At 35.2% G+C, this 21,517-nt stretch overlaps 1 protein-coding gene across 1 annotated transcript; it reads left to right on the plus strand.

Moving 5' to 3' along the window:
* The first annotated feature begins 218 nt into the window (after positions 1 to 218).
* On the plus strand, positions 219 to 21,321 carry bzw2 (basic leucine zipper and W2 domains 2). Its single transcript, XM_067410873.1, has 12 exons — positions 219 to 268; positions 3,762 to 3,832; positions 6,989 to 7,165; positions 13,190 to 13,293; positions 15,066 to 15,131; positions 15,293 to 15,428; positions 15,552 to 15,661; positions 16,328 to 16,498; positions 18,739 to 18,885; positions 20,125 to 20,263; positions 20,349 to 20,471; positions 20,558 to 21,321. The coding sequence occupies exons 2-12, from the start codon at positions 3,769 to 3,771 to the stop codon at positions 20,584 to 20,586; spliced, it is 1,266 nt and encodes a 421-aa protein (XP_067266974.1). The 5' UTR covers positions 219 to 268; positions 3,762 to 3,768; the 3' UTR covers positions 20,587 to 21,321.
* Positions 21,322 to 21,517: the final 196 nt, after the last annotated feature.

A 21,517-nucleotide genomic window follows, 5' to 3' on the forward strand; every position in this document is an offset into this window, starting at 1 on the left:
CGAGTGACACGATGCGAACGAGTCATGGTAATATTTTAGCATATAACCATCTATATTATTCAAAAATTAATTAAAAATTAATGTCTTTACTTTTTAATTAAAAATATTTTGATTATTAATTGCATTAGTATTTCATTTCGTCGTGCTATCTACCCCTGTGGAGGAATAGATCAGTCCAGCTGTACTTAACTTGCTTGCTCAAACTGTCGCGTGAGATACTGCGCGAAGCGGTGCTCGATATCATCCCAGCAGGCAGAATCACAGACAGGTAAATACAATCACATGATGGAATGTCACGATGCAAAATGTTTCAATTAGCCTAAATATAATAAGTCTAATTCGTGTCTCCTTCGAGCTTCGTCTAAACAGCGAGCTTCTGAGATTTGGGTTTTAAAGGGGAACCTGGTCTTGAAAAACTAGATAATTGTTAAGTACGTGTGCAAAATGCTACATTTGTAAACAGACGGAGGCATAACTACTGATGAAGTCGAATTACTTCTTAAGAACTTGCCTGTATTATCCGAGGATGTATATCTTCATTGGTAAATCTGTTGTACTGTATGTAATGTTTCATTTAAGTAGCAGTGAAACAAGTGCACTGAATATTGTGTGTGTGTATATAAGTGCACTTATATTGTGCTTGACACGAGCGCACAACAAAACACTTCTATCATTTCAGTGCATCAAACATGTATAAGTATTTCTGCCATTGTCTCAGACAGTGATGTATATTTTTGAAGGGGTTACCTGCTTTATAATAACTATAATAAAGTAATTATAGCCTATATAACACAGCTTTCTGGAATACTTGACTCTAATCTCGGTTGTCTAGTTTTATATATATGTATGTATAATATTTATTTGATATTTAAATAAAAATTAAATATTATTATTATTAAGAAAAAATATTTAATATACAAAATATCTTTTCATCTTTTAAAATGCGAATGCCCATGAATCAATTCATGGTCTGATTGGTATTGCGCAATATTTATAGTAATATTTACAGTGTATATAATATTTCTATACTATCAAAGCTTCCATCCTGTGCTTTGTCCTAGCACCTCATTCCAACTTTGAAACCAGGTTGCATTCTCTTCCAGGAATGCCATAGCCTGAGTTATTCCTGGCACTGGAGCACTTATAACTTGGGACCGGCGACACTAGCTAAAGAGTGTGTGTCATGGAACATAAACATTCAGATACATGTCAACACACACAAGTCTGCTAGAACATATTTTTGTGTTTGCCTTAGTTTAATTTGTTTTATAGGAATGTCACTTGCTATACAGAAAACTAGCGAAATAACAAAAAACAACAAAGAGCTGGGTTGAATGAATCTGATACATCAACTGGAGAGTGATTCTGAAGTCCCACTCACTTCTCAGGAACTGTAATCTGATTAAGACTAGACTCTGACTTCTGACTCTCCTTCTCCAGAGTTTCTCATTGTTTTAGTTTTCCGATGACACCGGTACTAACTGGTCCTGTGAGGAGTTCCTTGAGCTGATAGGTGCGGTTTAACTGCGTTGTCTCTTGAAATGGATTAAGGTTGGGTGACAATCAGCTAAATCACTCCCTTTGTGGGCTCATCCCTGGTGAGCGTGGTTGTTGATATCATTTATAAATCACACGGGACTTGCACATGAGTACATATTGTTCAGAGCTGCGTGAAAGGACTCAGTGTTAGAAAAAAGTGAGCTGTGGTGCACAATGCTGTTTAAAAACAATTGTTCTGATTTAAATGAGAAATCACGGTGAGTTCATGCAGCTGCAGCTGTGAGAACAAATCAAGGGTATTCTTTATGCAGTATGAATTTGGCACAACCTTTCATATCTACAAAATCTATTATTTAAATGTATTTTCATAGATTATAAAATACACATTGTTCAAAAGCAGCAACTTTGGTGTGAAGACTCATTTCTGGCTGCCTTTTTTTATTTAGTGTAAGACACTAATACATTTACACCACCATTCAAAAGTTTGGGGTCGGTAAAAAAAAAAAATTTTTTTTTTTTTTTTTTAAGTGTATTTTACTACCAATGGCTGTATTTTATTTTCATATTTATTTAATATGCTGATTTGGTGCTCAAGAAATATATCTTAGTATCAATAAATACAGTTGTGCTGCTTAATATTTTTGTGGAAACAATGATAGATTTATTTTTAGGATTTTTTGATGAATATAAAGTTCAAACAAACAGCATTTATTTGAAATATTGTAACATTTTTGTAATTAGTCTTTACTGTCACCTGTAATCAATTTAATGCATCCTTGCTGAATAAGTATTCATTTCTTTCTTTCTTTCAAAAAAAAAAAAAAAACTGACCCCAAACTTTTGAATGGTAGTTTATGAAAAGATCTTTTTTTTTTGTTTTGTTTTAAACTGAATATCAAAATTTAACCTAATTACTCTAATGTGTTTACAATTAGATTTATTTAACTAATACTAAGTTAAATCAGTTTAATAATTATTAGGGCTGTGAATCTTTGGGTAGACAGCGATTCAATTCGATTCACGATTCAAAGGCGTTCGATTTGATTCAAAAATGATTTTTGCAAATTCAGAACGATTCGATTCGAGACGATTCACATTAAAATTCAATGCGATTCGATTCTGCATTTTAATATGCATTTATAGGGATATTGAAATACTTCCCTCAACGTGTTTTAGTCAGGGTGCGAATTACACAGCGGCCTTCAGGAGGTCAGCGAGTAAGGGCAAAAACAAACAAACAAACAAAAACACCTTTTGTCCATTGTTAATATAATATTATATTATATTATATCCATCACAAATAATTTTTTCACAATTCTAAACGTGGTACCTTGGTAACTATACCATGGTGAAATATTCATATCAGCAGAATTTGCTAATTGCAATAACAATGTTCAATACATCAAAAAACAAAATAAATGCAGGTTATACGTATACGTACAATTCATCCATGCACGTTTTTATTTATTTTTAGTTTTACATTTTAATCAAATGTTTAATTAAAATGTCATAACTGGCTCTTCCAGTTGGATCTAATGGACATCAAATAATTTTTTTTTGTTTGGTTTTGCTGGTAATGCAGTGGTGATTCAGAGCTAATAGCCCACATTGTTTTGCAGACCTGCATAGTTTGAATGTCATTAAGTTGTTGAGACAGCTGATGGAAAATGATGGTTTTTGTTTGTGTATATGTTTGCTTGTGTACACACACACACACACACACACACACACACACACACACACACACACACACACACACACACACACACACACACACACACACACACACACACACACACACACACACACACACACACACACACACACACAGGGCTGTAAGCTGTGATCAGACATGTCCTTGCTGTAATACGACACGTGTCCCACGCCTGGGTGACTGAAGTTTACACTGTCGGGGATGAGCCCCTCTATATTTAGAACAGGGCAGCGAAAAGCTTGCCGGAGCACTCGCTTTCTGCTGGAGCACTCGGTGCGCGCTGGAGAGGTCCTCTCAGCTGATGAGCTTTTAGATCACTACCTTTTTTTCCCTCCTAGTACGGTGCACTATTATAAACAAGGTGTGTGATGATAGTAGTGTAGGAAGATTGGATAAAGCACAGATTACTGTGTTAGGTGTTGTTTCATTGTTTTGTCTTGTGGGGCATCTGGCTTTTTCAATAATGGATTTGTCATAGCACACAAAATGGGTCATCTGTGTTTTTGTTGTTGATTTGTATGTATTTTATGTCTTCCTGTTTTTGAAGGACTTTTATGAATACCGGTAAGCAACAGAAGCCAGTGCTTACAGGCCAGCGGTTTAAGACCAGGAAAAGGGGTGAGTCACTTTATCCCAATATTTCATATTCTATCTCATAGAAATTAATTGTGGGTATTATAAAAGATCTTCTTTATCTATCTTATACAAAGCCCTTTTTTACCATTATTTCACTTTATTTGTAGTATTCCAGGTCAAATACAAGTGGAATGATGTTGATTACCACAGAAAATAATTGGAACTTATTATAACAAACAAAAACATGTTGTCAGTTATGTGCTTACAATACAAGTCTGTGGGACAGGTGTACTATGATTTTTTTTTTAAATATTCGTACACATATATAGAAACACACACCCCCCCACACACACACACACTGTAGAAATGCACACACATGTTGCAGACACTCACTCAGCAATGCAGTGGTGAGGGTCTCAATTCATGTTCCATTAATAGCTTGTTTGTGTGCTACTGTTTATTTCGTGTCTTGCACAATACTGGGACCAGTGCAGACCCTCTGCCATTTTGCTCTTTTCACACTTGAGTCCTTTTTAAAAGGACTCGTGTAAAAATATCTTTATTTTAGTCCTGCAATTTCGGTCACACAAATTAACAAATTGCCATTCACAAAATCATAGGAATATTTTTATTATTATTAGCATTTTTTATTGTTGTGGTGTACTGTTCATTTTGTTTTTATTGTGGCAAAAAGGCTATATAAAACAATAAAAATTGGTTCATATCGGTTTCAGACATTTACAGTTTTTTACAGACGCTAGGACACATTTCTCAATACTTAGGTCACTTTTGCAAAACTCTTCACACAGTTCTCCTAACCAACTTTCAGCTTGGCAAAGCAGTTCATTTCACACTCAAAATGCACTACAACTACCAAAACACTTTATTCAGGTCTCAAATCAACTCATTCTTCCAGAACACTAGCAAAGGTTGACAGCCGACAAACACACTTTGTCACCCACAAAACAATGACCTAAAAAACACTAACAACATGTAGCATTATACAATGTTTTCTTGTGTAAAACAAGGACACATCTCTGTTTATAATTCACTGCAATATATGTTACTGGAATGAATCAGACATGATGCAGAATTCATCAATATTTTATGTCGTTTATTTATTTTTTATAATTTTTTATAATTCCAAAATACAAGAATTTGTATACACACCATCCACTGATACAGATACAATTCAATTGTTTTTATAGCATTTCATTTTCAGATTTAAAATATATTTCATTAAAATATTACTGTAGGAATGTAGCAAATTGCTGTCTTATTCAGTTTTGTATTATGTTATTGTTTTGAACATAAGTTTAACAGTTTTGAAAACAGTATGTAAGCATGTGCAAATTGGCCTGTACGTACAAAGAGTTTTGGCAGTTGTTGTGTCTGAGTGAGAAAAGAATTCATGAAATTTGAGAGATGTAGTCATTGAATGCATTTTGTGCCAAAGCAATGATAATTGATCCTCAGTTTAGCCCACATAGACTTCTGTTGTGCTCACTGTGTGAAGAGTTTTGCAAAAGTGACCTAAGTATTGAGAAATGTGTCCTAGCGTCTGTAAAAAACTGTAAACTTAAAATACATTACTGTTTAAAAGTTTGGGGTTGGTAAGATATTCTTTTTTTTTTTTTTTTTTTTTTTTTTTTTAAAGGATAAGTCCACTTTTCCTGATAATTTACTCACCACCATGCCATCCAAGATGTCCATGTCTTTTTTATTCACTCAAAAAGAAATTAAAGTTCTTGATGAAAACATTCCAGGATTTTTTTCCATATTGTGGACTTCAATGGGCACCAAACAGTTGAAGGTCAAAATTAGTTTCAGTGCAGCTTCAAATTGTTATACACATCCCAGATGAGAAATAAGGGTCTTATCTAGTGAAACCATCGCTCATTTTCTGAAAAAATAGAAAATTATATTAGTTTTAACCATAAATGCTCATCTTGAACTAGCTCTCTTCTTCTTTTATTAGAATTCTGTCAGTGTAGACACTGCTAAGTGTATTACTGCCCTTCACAGGTCAAAGTTTTGAACTAATTTTTATATGCAATATGCTAGTATATAACAATTAGTTCAAACTTTTATATATATATATATATATATATATATATATATATATAATATATTAATATATATATATATATATATATATATATATAATATATTAATATATATATATATATATATATATATATATATATATATATATATATATATATATATATATATATATATATATATATATATATATATATATATATATATATATATATATATATATATATATATATATATATATATATATATATATATATATATATATATATATATATATATATATATATATATATATATATATATATATATATATATATATATATATATATATATATATATATATATATATATATATATATATATATATATTATGTTAGATGCAAATTAATTTTGATCGATTTGACAGCATTAAAAGTTAAAAACAAAATTTATTTGAAATAGAAATATTTTGTAACATTATAAAGGTCTTTACTGTTATTTTGATCAATTTAATGCATCCATGCTGAATAAAAGTATTGGGTTAATTAAAAAAAAAAAAAAATCTTACTGACCCCAAACTTTTGAATGGTAGTGTATGATTAAAACAAATTTTTTCCGTTTTTAAATCTTAAATAAATAAAAAAAATCATAGAAAGAAATAGTACCATTTTTGCCATACGATTCTAAATTGAATCTTCCTGTAGGTGTATGATTTGGGTTAAAGGTGAACACCGTTAGACATTACAGACAGCTTAGGAACATTAGCTTTTGACTGTGACAAATGTGAGGGCGTTTTCAACAGGGCATTAGTGTTATGCTTCACTCGCTTGCGTTGTAGGTGTGACTAGCTCTTCAAATGTGAGATCTCACAGGAAGACACTCAACATGTTCTTTAGTGTGTGCTATAATCAGAATTCCTAGCCAGCAGCGAGGCGAGGGAACTCATTTACATAATGGTAGGTATAACTGCGGCTTGCATATTTCTGTGTGACCACCTGCTTCGCTATCAAGTATTCTATAATGACGGATACAAATGAAGGATCAACTCAAAATCATTTAAAGCATTATATTCTATATCTCTAAGTGGCTACTGTGAATTCTGAATCTCTGCTGTGCTCTGGAAAACCTGACTTTCTTGTGTTTTCTCTTTTCCAGATGAAAAGGAGAAGTTTGAGCCTACGGTTTTCCGAGACACAATTGTTCAAGGCCTCAACGAAGCAGGTGGTGATCTTGATGCTGTAGCCAAGTTTCTGGATGTCAATGGGTCGAGACTAGACTACCGCCGCTATGCCGACACCCTTTTTGACATCCTCATCGCTGGGAGCATGCTTGGTGAGAAGGTCCAAAAGCTTGTGCATCATATTGTTTCACTCAGCCATACGTCACAATAGGGAAGAAAAGACTATCACTGAACTGAACTGTCAAGAACTGTTTCATGCCGACTTTAATATTGCATGGATATTTTGTAGATCCAATTTGACTTTGGTGATGCCTCCTTACAGATGCTTTCTCATGATTTTAAGAATACTATTTTATTTTCTCTTAGTACAGAGATGCATTTAATAATCTCCTAAACTGTCATGATTACACATAAAATTACACAATAAAATCTGGCAATCATTTGTTTCTTTAGTTCATATCATGCTAAAGAGCAGACTTTTTCAGGCTGGTCTAGCTTAATGCACTTCAGAGTATTTTAAAGTTGGCATGAAATTAAAGTTTTCTAAATGATTTATCTGTGTGTATATTATAAAAAAATATGTAATCAAAATGTCTCAATCTTCCACTGAAACATCAAGTCCCCATCCTACGCTTTTTCTTTTTTGAAACTCCGTTTCACTTGGATGTATCACAGTACGACAGTGTTGTAGTACTTGAGACCAGACAAAGGCCATATTTTTAGGAGCATTAGGATTCTGATTTGAAAGAGCTTGTCTTCACTAGTTATATGATCTTGGACAAAAATATGGTCTTGAACTCGTCTGGTCTTGTGTAATACAACACTGCAACATGGAAGAAAAGATCTGTTTCTGCTTCCACTTTATCATGACTTTAAACTACATCATGACTTTTAGGCTCTTTTTACTAAGGCCACGTTCACACAGCAGCAGAATACAGTTGTCAGTCCTTAATACGGTTATGTTCACTCACAGTAAGGTTAATTATGGGAGTGACAACCGCATTCTATAACCGAATTCACACCCATGAATTTTCAGGACTCGCAACCGCATTCTCTGAAAATTTGCACTGTGTGAACAGAACCAGAATGGACAACTAGTTGTCTGTCACATCATACAGTGCGAGAGAGCAGCTATGCTAAGTGGTTGTGTGTGTGTGTGGTTTCAGTTTTTGTAGCTTTCAGCGAGGGAGATATGAGCTGTGTGTCATCCGAAGGCTTTAGATCCAGTCACTATTCTCCACCGGAGCCACTCCCATCAGTTTTGTGTTCTATGCATGACTCAAATGCCGTGTCATGTGCGAGGCGGTGCAAAAGATGTGTGATGCAAGTGCACTGGTTAAAGGTGTCCAGCTAGCGCATATTTACATTGAAGCTGCTGTCGGTTAATGAAGATTTTGGCTCAATTGGACATATTATGCTCCATTTATTTCTATTGATTTTTCTTCAAATGGTCCATCTCTTACTGTTTAATGTCTCTGATAATACCCAGGGCCCATTGAAACATCCTTATGATATAATTCTATGATGTATTTCTACAAAGAATGGCCAATAAAAATAAAAATCCAATTGAATTACACCTGTTATACCAAGTCTTGGAAGCTCATTACTCATCATACAGATTCTGAGAATATCCATTAGCCTGTTGTTGTTGTCCGATGTACACAGTTTTTTTCCCTATTATGTACGCAATTGTGCATATTGTACGCATTGACATAACTTATGTGTTACATTTGACATAAAAGACCATTGATGCCTTGTCTTTTACCCAAGATGGCACTGGTGTAGTATTTTATAATTTGAAAAGCAGCAGTCGTAAAGGACAGAACATTGCACTTGTAGAGTCTAGGTCCGACTGAGCCTTCCTTTGTGCTGTTAGCTCATGCAAAGACACAGCTGTCTTTAGCGGATTACCAGAATAAGAGGTCATTAGCTCACTCCCCTGTGACAGCAGGCTGTTGCTTCAACACTTGCAGCAGCTCTTCTTTGGATCAAAGTGTTTAGTGAAGTACCTCCAGCCCATCAACTTACAAATCCCATTGATGGTTAAAGATGAGGACAGCAGGGAATACACAACATGATTTTACCCTGTCTTAGTTGTCTCCTTGGAGCTGTCAGAGCCAGTTGGAAATCTTCAGATCTTTTGCACATAAGCAGGCTGAGAGAGTGAGTGGGCGGCTTCTCTGTGGGACAGAAGCAGAGTGTTGAATTTGGTTCGAGCAGATATGGGAAGTCAGTGTAGAGAACAGCATGAAGGCATATTATAGGATTTTTTTCGAGGTTGAATATGTGTTAGAATTGAATGCATGTAAGGGGTTGTGAAGCACATATACTGGCAGATCAGACAGCACATAATTAGGTTATAGCAATTTAACTTTAAAGTGCCCCTATTATGCCATTTTAAAGGTTCTTAATTTTGTTTTGGAGGTCTCCTACAATAGGTTTACATGCATCCAAGGTCAAAAAACACTTTAATTTTCTCATAATATACATTGTACATCACCACATTTCTCAAAGAGTCCATTTGTTTGAAGATTTGTTCTCTTTGAACCTCTCCTTTCTGAGAGCCTACTGTGCTCTTACTGACAGCTAGTTAAGTATAAATGTAATTTTATTTCCATTAACGTTTATTTTATTTAATATCATGGAAATGGTCATATCATGAAAATCTGACTTTTCCCGTGTTTAAGTGCTATAATCGTGTCTCTGGTGCAACTACCAGCACAGAAAATGTGAAAAAGGACAACCCAGTAACTTTGTTTTGGGAAGCCTTTTTCTATAAGCATGTAAAAAATCGATCCGTTCTAATTTCACTCTCCTTGTGACGTAGGAAGGGGATCTTATTATAATATTACCGCCCCCTGAATCTGTATGTTTCCACCCAAGGCTCCACCATTGTTTTCGCATTGTGTCCCCGAGCTTGTGATATGTCTCCGCTATGTAAACATTATCACTGATCTGTTAACAGCTATAATAGCAAACATACTACTGAGCATCTGAGCCACTAAGGATGCAGTGGTGTAATTTTATTTATGAAGGGAATGTGTCCAGATAAATTCATATACCAGTATGTGTAACTTAAGTCATTAACACTTGAATGCTTCATACGATCATTGGTAAAACACAGGATTTGCACAGAAATTGAGTCGCAAAGATGGATCACATCTGATCCAATTTCATATATATTTATTTCGTGATTTTTGCAAATTGTCTTCCTGAATGTGTTTAGTTAGCACGTTGCTAATTTATTGTTAAATGTGGCTAAAGTTACCATTGTTTCTTTTTCGGAGACCAGAGCCATTTCTTTATTTTAATTTTTAACCCAAAAACATGTGTAGTCTGTATAATTCATAAATGCATCTTCATTATTATTGAGTCTCTCCAACAGTGTGTAGCTTTAACCACGTTAGCTGTGCATCACCCTATCAAAAACATTCAGAATCGCATTTTAGCAAACATCCACAAAATACATGCCGATACCTATGTGCATCAAGAACAGTTTAATGATCCATTTTGCGAGTTATATTTTCCGTGTTAGCTTCTGTATTATGTATGCCTCAGTGTATTGGAATGACGAACAAGCTTTGGGGCGGGGGAGCACAAGCTCATTTGCATTTAAAGCAACATACCCACAAAAACAGCTTGATTTTGCTCACACCCTAATTGGGGCAAATTTGCCAAGCTATAATAAATGATCTGTGGGGTATTTTGAGCTGAAACTTCACAGATACATTCTGGGGACACCAGAGAATTATATTATGTCTTGTCAAAAGGGGCATAATAGGTCACCTTTTAAAGCAACAAAAATTTTAGTTTAAAGGTGCCCTAGAATCAAAAATTGGCATTTACCTTGGCATAGTTGAATAACTCCATTGCTTCCTCCTCCTTATGTAAATCTCATTTGTCTAAAAGACCTACGAAGAACAGTCGGGATCATTAATATGCACAAGATTTAAAGGGGCCACAGCCTGAATCGGTGCATAGTTAATGATGCCCCAAAATAGGCAGTTAAAAAAAAAATATTAAAAAAAATCTATGTGGTATTTTGAGCTGAAACTTCACAGACACATTCAGGGGACACCTTAGAGTTATTTTACATCTTGTGAAAGAATGTTCTAGGGCACCTTTAAGTTTCAGTTAATTATAATAACCCTTCTATATGTACAGTACAGCTTGACGTAGCTGTAGCCTTGAACTGCTGAACATTAGCTAGGGAAATCCTCTTTGCGAGAAGAGCTTCATTTCAGCGCGTTTACTTTCTTCCTCTTACACACTACATATATTCCATTCAGTCCTTGTAGAATTACTTCAGTTTCAGATGCTGACATGGATGTCTCCAGGAAGGGACTGTCTCTGTCAACCCAATTACAGCTAAAAGGTTTACTCTGGCTCTATATAGGCCCACAGAGCAGTGAGAGCGCATGAGAGAGGAAGGAGAACAGCCTGGTCAGGTGTCCAGTCAGCAGTCAGATTCGGTACAGTATAGAGCCCTGATGAGCAGAAGGCTGCCTTTAACTCTGGTAAAATAGAGATTAAGACCAAATCCTCTGTTAAGCATCACTGGACTTCCTTAAGGTGATCTTTGCCCTTATAAGTCCATAACAAAGACTGATTTCCCTGAACCCTGTGAAAATAGAGTGGGATATATTATGCATGTGTGATAATATGTGTCATAATTGTACTACTTTCAAGTTGACATGAAATGAAAATTGACTGTTTACTTTACTTTCTTAATGCATGTTTCTGGTCTCATCATGAATAACAGTTCATTTGTGCACATTATTCATTCATTTTTCAACCACTCCTCTTAAACCTCTGTCCTAAAGAACTTTTTACATATTCCAGTCAATTCCTGAAGAATGAAATGATGAACTTTACACCAACCAACTTTTTTTAATGTCCTGTCTACTCAGAAATGTCTCATCACTTGCGTCACAAACTACCTGGTAACCAATCATGACAACATGCCGGCAGGCTTTAGCATGTCATTAACTATGACCGCTATGAAGCAAGGGAGTCGTGTAACATTAGCAACATATATTAATTACCGTTATGTGTCTGACGTTGTAAAAAGCGATACCATAGTGCAGCGTTTACCTCAGTAAGTTGACCGAGTGGATCTCTGAGCTTGTGCGAGTGAGTGGAGGCGGGACTAATCAGTATATTCATAGATTTACTTTCAAGCTATTTTAAGGCATGAAGAAATTTTTTTCACAGGAAAAAAACATGTAAATATGTCATTTTGGTGATCAAAGATGAGTTTTAAAATAAAATTGACTACAGGGGAACCTGACAAGGACTATGGATGAAAATTAGCCAGTGTTGGCTGAATCTGGCATCAAATAAAATAATAAGAAAAAAAGAAAACATTATTGTACTTTGATTTCATATGAATATTTAATCCTTAATCCTTTCATTTGAATAATTAATCACTTGCAAAGCTTTTGCGTTTTTCAGAGAACTTTTCATTTGCAAGACAGGACGCAAAAGGAAAAATATAATTTCAGTGCTTTTAAAAGCCAAGTTTCTTGGGAGAAGGCAAAAGTTTTGCGAGCGAACACAAAACGGTTTATTTTCCATCATGTCCCATTTGTTGCTCTAGAGAAGAACCTGTTTAGTGTACTTTTTAATATGGTAAGATATATGGTACATTGAACAATCAGTGGATCAACACTGTAATCCGTAGCAAATCTCTCAAGGGGATCTGAAGTTGACTATTGTGTGGTATTAACCCGGACACCTGAGGATTAGACCATAAGGCATTGCATTGTTTTGTGTGCAGAACACATTGAGAAACCATGTCCTATTTTGGAGTGGAAGCAATGTTGTGATTCAATTTCTTTCCTAATTCGATTAAATGATTTTAAATGCATCCAACTCTGTATTACAGAGGCTAATGCTTCTTGAACTTGATCTTCAATACATCACTCCCTTTTATAAATAAATCTGTACAGTATAATGTACATTATACATAATGAAAAAAAACTGTAAACATTGCAAATGTAGCATGATACAGGTTGAATGATGCATTCTGGCATTTTTGTTGCATAACTGTTTGCTATCTCAATTATAAGTGTGCAGTTGGCAGTGATATTTTCTCAGTAGGGGTTAACAATGATAGCACAGTGCTCTCAAAGGATTTACAGCATTAACCTGTAACCTCACTTTCCCTCTCTCAGCTCCCGGGGGAACGCGCATTGATGACGTGGACAAGACCAAGGTGACGGAGCACTGTGTGTTCAAGACAGAGGAAAACCACACTGCTGTACGCAGCTATGCTCAGGTGAACACCTCTCTTCACTGTTTGCATTTAGATGCTTTTTTCCCCATATTTGTATATGAAAAATGAGCAGCTGAAACCAAGGCGGCAGGGAGATGGGGGAATCCTGTTTCAAAATTGCATTAGATGTACTTAGTCTCCAAATCCCCTTGGTAGAACCAGTATGCCACTTAAACTGTGTCATTTCAAAATAATCCGTTGGATTACAATGTCTCTCCATCATCAGCCACTGTGAGTTTGAAAGTATGTTCTTGTTTTCAGCATCCAGCCCCTAATAGTTGATTAACCATTAGTCGACAAGAAGAGGCTTAGTTGACCAAAATTGTATTAGTCGGTTAGTTGCAGAAAAAAAAAATCTGAATAGTAGTGCGCTTACTGCATGACATGGAGGCGTCGGTGCAATCATTTGCATTTAACTTGAAATACAGATAAGAGTAATCCATCATTCGAAACGTAAAGGGACTAATTTTATTTGTGTGCACTCACAATAACAACAAAACGTAAAATGAGAACAAACAGGATGCGCTTTCTGCTGTCTGTCTCTGTGAACTTGAGCCTTTCAAAACAGAAACCAAATCTTATACATACCTCACAGTCAGCATCGTCAACTATATCTCTGCAGCTGAAAAAGCAAAAAAAAAAATAGTTTATCAATAAATTATTAAAGGATTGCCCTAGAATTAAAAATGTAATTTACCTTGGCATAGTTGAATATCAAGAGTTTAGTACATGGAAATGACATACATTGAGTTTCGAACTCCATTGTTTCCTCCTTCTTATATAAATGTCATTTGTTTAAAAGACCGCCGAAGAACAGGCGAATCTCAACATAACACTGACTGTTACGTAACGACTGTCACGGGGTGTACGCCCCCAATATTTGCATATGCCAGCTCATGTTCAAGCATTAGACAAGGGCAGGACGTCTGGATCTGTGCACAGCTGAATCATCAGACTAGGTAAGCAAGCAATAACAACAGCAAAAAATGGCAGATGGAGCAATAATAACTGACATGATCCATGATATCATAATATTTTTAGTGATATTTGTAAATTGTCTTTCTAAATGGTTCGTTAGCATGTTGCTAATGTAGGCCACTGTTGGTTAAAGTTACCATAGTTTATTACTGTATTCACGGAGACAAGAGCTGTCGCTATTTTCATTTTTAAACACTTGCAGTCTGTATAATTTATAAACACAAATTCATTCTTTATAAATCTCTCCAACAGTGTGTAATGTTAGCTTTAGCCACGGAGTACTATCAAACTCGTTCAAATAAATACTATACTCACATGACCCAAAGCGTGCATGCAGCATACATGACGAACATCTTGTAAAGATCCATTTAAGGGTTATATTAGCTGTGTGAACTTTGTAAATGCACTGTATTCTAGAGTCGCGAGCTCGATGGGCAGGGAGCACGCAATTTAAAGGGGCCGCAGCCTGAATCGGTGCATAGTTAATGATGCCCCAAAATAGGCAGTTAAAAAAATTAATAAAAAAAAATCTAGGGGGTATTTTGAGCTGAAACTTCACAGACACATTCAGGGGACACCTTAGACTTATATTACATCTTGTAAAAAAACATTCAATGGCACCTTTAAAATGTTTAGACTGTCTCCTTACTGTTTTTTTTACGACCCATTCATAATCATTTTGTTTCAGTCGACTAATCGCTTAAATGTACGATTTAGTTGAGGGCAGCCCTAAAAAATGTTTTAAATGAATGCTTCAAATACAGTTATTACTAATGGATGGTTATGTCTATATACAGGTGTTCAATAAACTTATCAGAAGGTACAAATATCTGGAGAAGACCTTTGAAGAGGAAATCAAAAAGGTAACTATTGTCAATAATGCGTTTTACTGTTGAGGATGTCTCGCATGTGAAAAATGTACCACTGCAGGACAAACAAACATGATGCCAGTGTAATTTAATATTAATTAAATGGTGTTGCTGCAGGCCAAATAAGCTGATCCATATTTCTTATCCCTGCATAGCTTCTTCTCTTCCTGAAGGCGTTTACTGAGTCTGAGCAGACCAAACTAGCCATGCTAACAGGCATCTTGTTGGCCAACGGCACACTGCCACCACCTATCCTCACCAGCCTCTTCAGCGATAACCTTGTCAAAGAAGGTTTGTTTCTTTTGTTTTGTCTTCTTCCTCTTAAAGAGAATTGGGAATTGATTTGCATAAGTAGTGAATTCATGTGACTATTTAAGAAATTGATGTGCTTTTCCCCCACTCTCTGCTTTGTAGGAATATCAGCCTCTTTTGCGGTGAAGATGTTTAAAGCTTGGATAGCAGAGAAGGATGCCAATGCTGTGACATCTGCCCTTAGAAAAGCCAACCTGGATAAGAAACTTCTGGTATGATGCTTGCTGCTCATCTTTGTTTTCTCTCATTAGTTTTGATACTGAATTCATTAACCTCTGAAAATTATGAGGAGATAATGAACCATTATGCAGATAAATTGTTTCCATGGAGATGTTCATCACTTGTGTCTTAACACCTCTAAACTCACTCATGACCTTGATGCCCACAGTATAACAAAAAAATCCATGCAGATTTCTGTAAAACAAAGGTTTTGATATTCAATCACAGGTAGTAAACACACACACACACTCTCACACACAAACACACACTAACTACCTTTCAAAAGTTTGGGGGCATTAAGATTTTTTTTTTATGTTTTTGACAGAAGTGTTTTATGTTCACCAAGGCTGCATTTATTTGATCCGAATTATAGTAAACGGTAATATTCCGAAATATTATCACAGTTTAAAATCATTTTTGTTTCCCAAAGTGCTGATGCTTAAAGGTGGAGTGTGTAATTTCTGTGTCACCAAACAGAATATTAAAAACAACAACGGTTTTCAAACGTGTTTTCTTGATCACTAACCTCAAGCTGGAAAATGAGAAAGTATTTTAACATTGGAATAATGACACGCTTCACCTTTGAGTCTTAGAAAGTTAAAGGTTCCCTCTAGTTCCTCCTGTAATTAATTTGATTGTGTAATCTGCTCTGACTCCAGGAACTCTTCCCTGCCAATAAGCAGAATGTGGAGCACTTCACAAAGTACTTTACCGAGGCAGGTTTGAAAGAGCTGTCAGACTTCCTGCGCGTCCAGCAGTCTCTGGGCACACGCAAGGAACTTCAGAAAGAGCTGCAGGAGCGCCTGTCGCAACAGTGTCCCATCAGAGAGGTGTCCTGCTCCTCACATTCACACACATTAAACATTAAAGATCAGTGCTTCTCAACTGCATTGGCTTCAGGACCCAGATATTAATTGCACATCAAGGGGCAACCAAAATCTCTTATCGTCCAAAAAAAAAATAATAATAATTAATAGGCTATATTATGCCCTTTTACAAAGTCCTGATTTTAGTTTTTTGGTCGGAGTTCACGATACGATGCGTATCACGATATTTTGAACAAAATGAAACTGAAATTCAATCAAGATTTATTCAAAAAACATTAACAAATTTTAATAATTTTCCTTGTACATACAAGATCACATTTCAAGGTTTAATAAAAACCTTCTGTATTCAAATTAACAGCTGAATAGGTCTGTCTGTCTCTGAAAAAGAATGTTAAATTTAACATGAACTTATGAATAGGGGCTTTTCACACATCGTGTCTAAAAACATGTGGAAAGTGCAGCCGCATCGCTTCTTCTTTCCAAAGCGCTTGCGCTCCCGTGGCGTCGGTCGTTGCTATGCAACCATGAACTGAGCCCTCCGAGAGGATCAGGAAGTTTCTGCAAAGGATAAATGATTTCTAACCCTTGCATTAGCTTTACTATGCGATATACGATATAAAAAAACACCCTGTACAGCTATGATCAGCTGTTTGGCTGAGCTTTTGATGTTTTGTTATGGAAAGGCCATAGCTGATCGGTTGATTCTTGTCACATGACCTGCGGTGCGCTTGCAGCATTCTGAAAATTTGAGAATTGTTCATCTCGATGCGCCTGGAAAACGCACCGCATAATGATCCCATTATGAGCACGCCTGCCGCGTGGTTACATTTGAAATAACTGCCTTGCACGCGGAAAAGACGCAATATGTGAACGGCCCCACAGAACTTCTTAAAGCAAAGCATCGCAAGCGTCTTTTGCTTTTCTGTGAGCACAGCTGTTGCTGTGGCACTGCGGTAAAGGAAAGCCACGACTTTTCTCACGCGCCCAAGCAAGAGACTGACGCCAGAAACGTTTAAACCTGCTTGCAAGATTCAATGTGTGCCCGAAACAATTGGGACACACCATTTATACGTGGTGACAACCGGCTTCTCTCACTGCCACCTTGCACAGTAGGTCACGTCGGCAGCTCAACCAATAAGATTAGACTGCCGTCATATCGTAAAAGCATCGCCATCACTCTACAATGCATATCGTAACATTTTTGCATCGCGAAATATCGTACTGCGATAAATCGTTACACCCCTATTTTTTTTACAAATTTTACATTGTTGCAGCACCTCTCTTCCCAGTCTGTCAGTAACGCTCTAGGGTGCGTTTTCCAAATTCATCATTAGCTAACTATGGTCCCAAGTTCTGTCATTGCCAGCATAGTTCAACAATTCAGTGTTTCCCGAAACCATAGTTCCAGCAAACATTTATGTAGTTCAAGCTACAGCTCTCAACCTGTGGTTAGAAGCATAATTTCTTGTTAGTATCACATGTGGACTTTAATAGATCTTGGGCACAAGAGCATTACAGCAGCATCTCGGAGATCTAAAATAGATTAATTTGAAGAAGTTACTACTCCTCCACCTGTGCGTGGGATCATAAACTACTGTCCTATATTGTTGAACCAATGCAAACGACTCTGGTGCGACCATGTTACTACATTTTTGGGAAACAGTCATGACTAGTTGAGTAGTTGGTTAGTTTATTCAAAGATGCATCATACTATGATAGTTAATCAGCGAGCTACGTCATTGTATGGGAAATGCACCCCTGTTTAGTTCTTGTCTCTATGAAGCCCCTTTAAAAAAGCACAATGTGCTCTGATTGGTCAGCTGGACCTGTGTGTTGTGATTGGTCAACCGCTTGGAGCATATTTTGGAAATATCATGCACCTTAGCATAACTTTGAGTTCCAACATATTACTAAAAAAACTCAACCAGGCCTCACCCCTTTTTTTGTAAATGCCTATAATTATTTCAATGAGGAACATTGTGATGCATATGTTCCCAGAAGAAAACTCCACTGAAAAAAATATACAAAAATCTACAATCGAAGCATTTGGGGAAGCTCCGAAACGGGGCTTACTGATATAGAGAATAACTCCCTTTGGAGTGGACTTTGTGCTTTGTAACTCTGCAAAACTTTTTCATGCTCAAACGGCAACATTACACATTAAAGAAAGTTGGAAATGTAAAAAAAAGTGTAATAGGTCTTCTTTAAAAAGTTCTATTTGTTCTGTTGTGAATTGTGTTCAGATCGTGGTGTATGTGAAAGAGGAAATGAAAAAGAATGATCTTCAGGAACAGGCTGTGATTGGCTTACTCTGGACCTGCCTCATGAATGATGTTGAATGGAACAAGAAAGAGGAGCTGGTCACCGAGCAGGCCCTCAAACACCTGAAGGCACAGTATCAGCACACAGACTTTCTAATGCCACACTGCTATTTGTAATGCTCATATCTATACACATATTGCAATTAAATTATCATTTAAATATGAGTATGAGTTTTGTAGCTATACTCTACCTTTTTAGTAATTGCATCAAGAAATATGTCAACTTAAGTTTGTGCAGACATAGAATTCATTCAGTGTAGAGCTACTCCAGTCACTTTGTCTGTCTGAATTCAATGGGTCTCATTCGCTAATAATTGTGTGAGTTATTCATATTTATATGCGGAGGAGAAATTTCTGCGTAATTCATAGCATGTGCATATGCCCATGCATTTGTTCTTAACCTCATTTTTAATGAGCTACCGCATGGCAAAAGTTTTTTTTTTAAATAATTTGCATAAAAAACACCCAAATCATCTCCATATAAACATGTGGTTTAAGTTTTTCATATATATATATATATATTTTTTTTTTTTTTTTAATTTTTTTTTTATATTTTTTGTAAATTGAGAATAAAATTTTTTTTAACAAAAGTTGATTTACTGAATCATGATTTATTCGTGAATAATATCATTTGTATTCAAATTTGCGTACGCAAGGTTAGTGATTGACACCAACTGTTTTTATTTACAAACATCGTGTATATATTTTTTTTATGAATTTTATTTGTTATACATTTAATTTCTGATCACTACATCGAAGACAGGTTATGATTATTATTATTTATTGTGTAAAATTAGTGTAATATTTTAAAATGACCCATGCAAAAAAGTCAAATTCAAGTAAAGGCAAATTTGTTTGTATAGCACATTTCACAATATACATAGTTTGAAAAAAATATATGATGTTCATGTTTATAATATCATTAACAGTGAAAATAATATGCTACAATAATAATTGAGATATGCTATATATTGTCCTATGCAAGTATACTGTAGGATATACAGATAAAGCTTATATGTGTATATATAATATATCAGTAAAGCAGTTGAGATTTGCTATATAGTGTGTGTGTATATGTGTGTGTGTGTGTGTGTGTGTGTATATATATATATATATATATATATTTATATATATATATATATATATATATATATATATATATATATATATTTATTATTATTATTATTATTATTATTATTATTATTATTATTAATAATATGATTACTGCATGTATGTGGACTACTTTTAAATACAGAGCTGTATTATAATAATATAATATTAACATATTCATTATTGTTTCTCCTATAGCACTATGCACCTCTCCTGGCTGTGTTCAGTACTCAGGGCCAATCAGAGCTGGTCTTACTGCTCAAGATTCAGGAGTACTGCTATGACAACATCCACTTCATGAAATCCTTCTCCAAAATAGTGGTGCTCTTCTACAAAGGTACCCATGTCCTACGTGATCAGTGATTCAATGATATATTATTGGCATGTAATGTAAGATATGGTGTCTCTTTCTCATTCCATAGCTGATGTCCTTAGTGAGGAGGCCATTTTGAAATGGTACAAAGACGCCCATGCTGCCAAAGGAAAGAGTGTATTTTTGGAGCAAATGAAGAAATTTGTGGAGTGGCTTCAGAATGCGGAGGAAGGTGAGGAATTATATTAGATAAAAAAATAAGCTCTGCCATACAAAATGTAAATCTCAATCACATTATTTCTTAATTCTCTCCCACAGAGTCTGAGTCAGAGGGGGAAGAAGACTAATAATCTCGAGGATCCTGAAGATTGTATGGTTTTACACGGTCAACTCTCTGTGACCAGCTTTTTAGTGCATATTTAGGCTCCATATCATTACATTTGTGTCCAGAGAAAGAAAGTCACATACACTGCCCAATCCAGGGAAAAGCTTCTGAGCACTAGGAAAAGAGTGCAGGGAGCTACATATAGACAGCCTTTAATAACAAACACGTTTTATATATTTCCGTTCAGGTACTGCACACATCAGTTTCCTGCAGTTGATTTTTGTTTGAAAAGACACGTGTATATGTCGTATGGGACTGCTTTTAATCTTTTTATGAATAAAAGGTGTTTTATATGTACTCTATTTCAAATATTTGCCTATTTTAATTGGTCTGATTTCTCTTTATCTTCTCATTTGTAAGTCGCTTTGGATAAAAAAATAAAAAAAAAAACATCTGCCAAAATGAATAAACGTGAATGTCTTTACAAACTTGCATGTTGATTAGGACTTTATTAATTATTTCCCTAATTCCTGCTAATGATGTCATGTATAATTTGTTTTCAACATTAACATGGAGAGAAGGATTATAAATTTGATTTTTCTTTATAGACTCACATGCATTAGAAAACTAAAATCAACTCCTAGAAGATGACATTTTAATTGCCTTAAAATTAATTGCTTTTTAAAATGAGTAATCCTCAATAAAAAATAAATAAATAAATAAATTAATTCTAAAGAAATATTTTAATTTTCATAAAGAAACTGAATCCTGTTTTAGGGCTAATATGATTTTGGACATTTGTTTTTAATAAATTCCCCAAATGGTTTAATTACTGTAATTTGATGGTTTGTTTCACTTTATTTTTTTGTATTATTCTCTTTTATTATTCTAATTTGAGTATCAATACTGTTAAACAGTAAAAATGCATACTGTTATAAAAACACTACTGTAAA

Source organism: Chanodichthys erythropterus, chromosome 15 (assembly GCF_024489055.1).
Source record: "Chanodichthys erythropterus isolate Z2021 chromosome 15, ASM2448905v1, whole genome shotgun sequence".
Classification (NCBI taxonomy): Eukaryota; Metazoa; Chordata; class Actinopteri; order Cypriniformes; family Xenocyprididae; genus Chanodichthys; species Chanodichthys erythropterus.

What these genes read in the sequence shown, in the direction of transcription:
- bzw2 (XM_067410873.1), top strand. Translation starts at nt 3,769, where the DNA reads ATGAATACCGGTAAGCAACAGAAGCCAGTGCTTACAGGCCAGCGGTTT. An exon ending in GTTTAAGACCAGGAAAAGGG is followed by an intron (nt 3,833 to 6,988) that starts GTGAGTCACTTT and finishes TCTCTTTTCCAG; the next exon opens with ATGAAAAGGAGAAGTTTGAG. An exon ending in CATCGCTGGGAGCATGCTTG is followed by an intron (nt 7,166 to 13,189) that starts GTGAGAAGGTCC and finishes TCCCTCTCTCAG; the next exon opens with CTCCCGGGGGAACGCGCATT.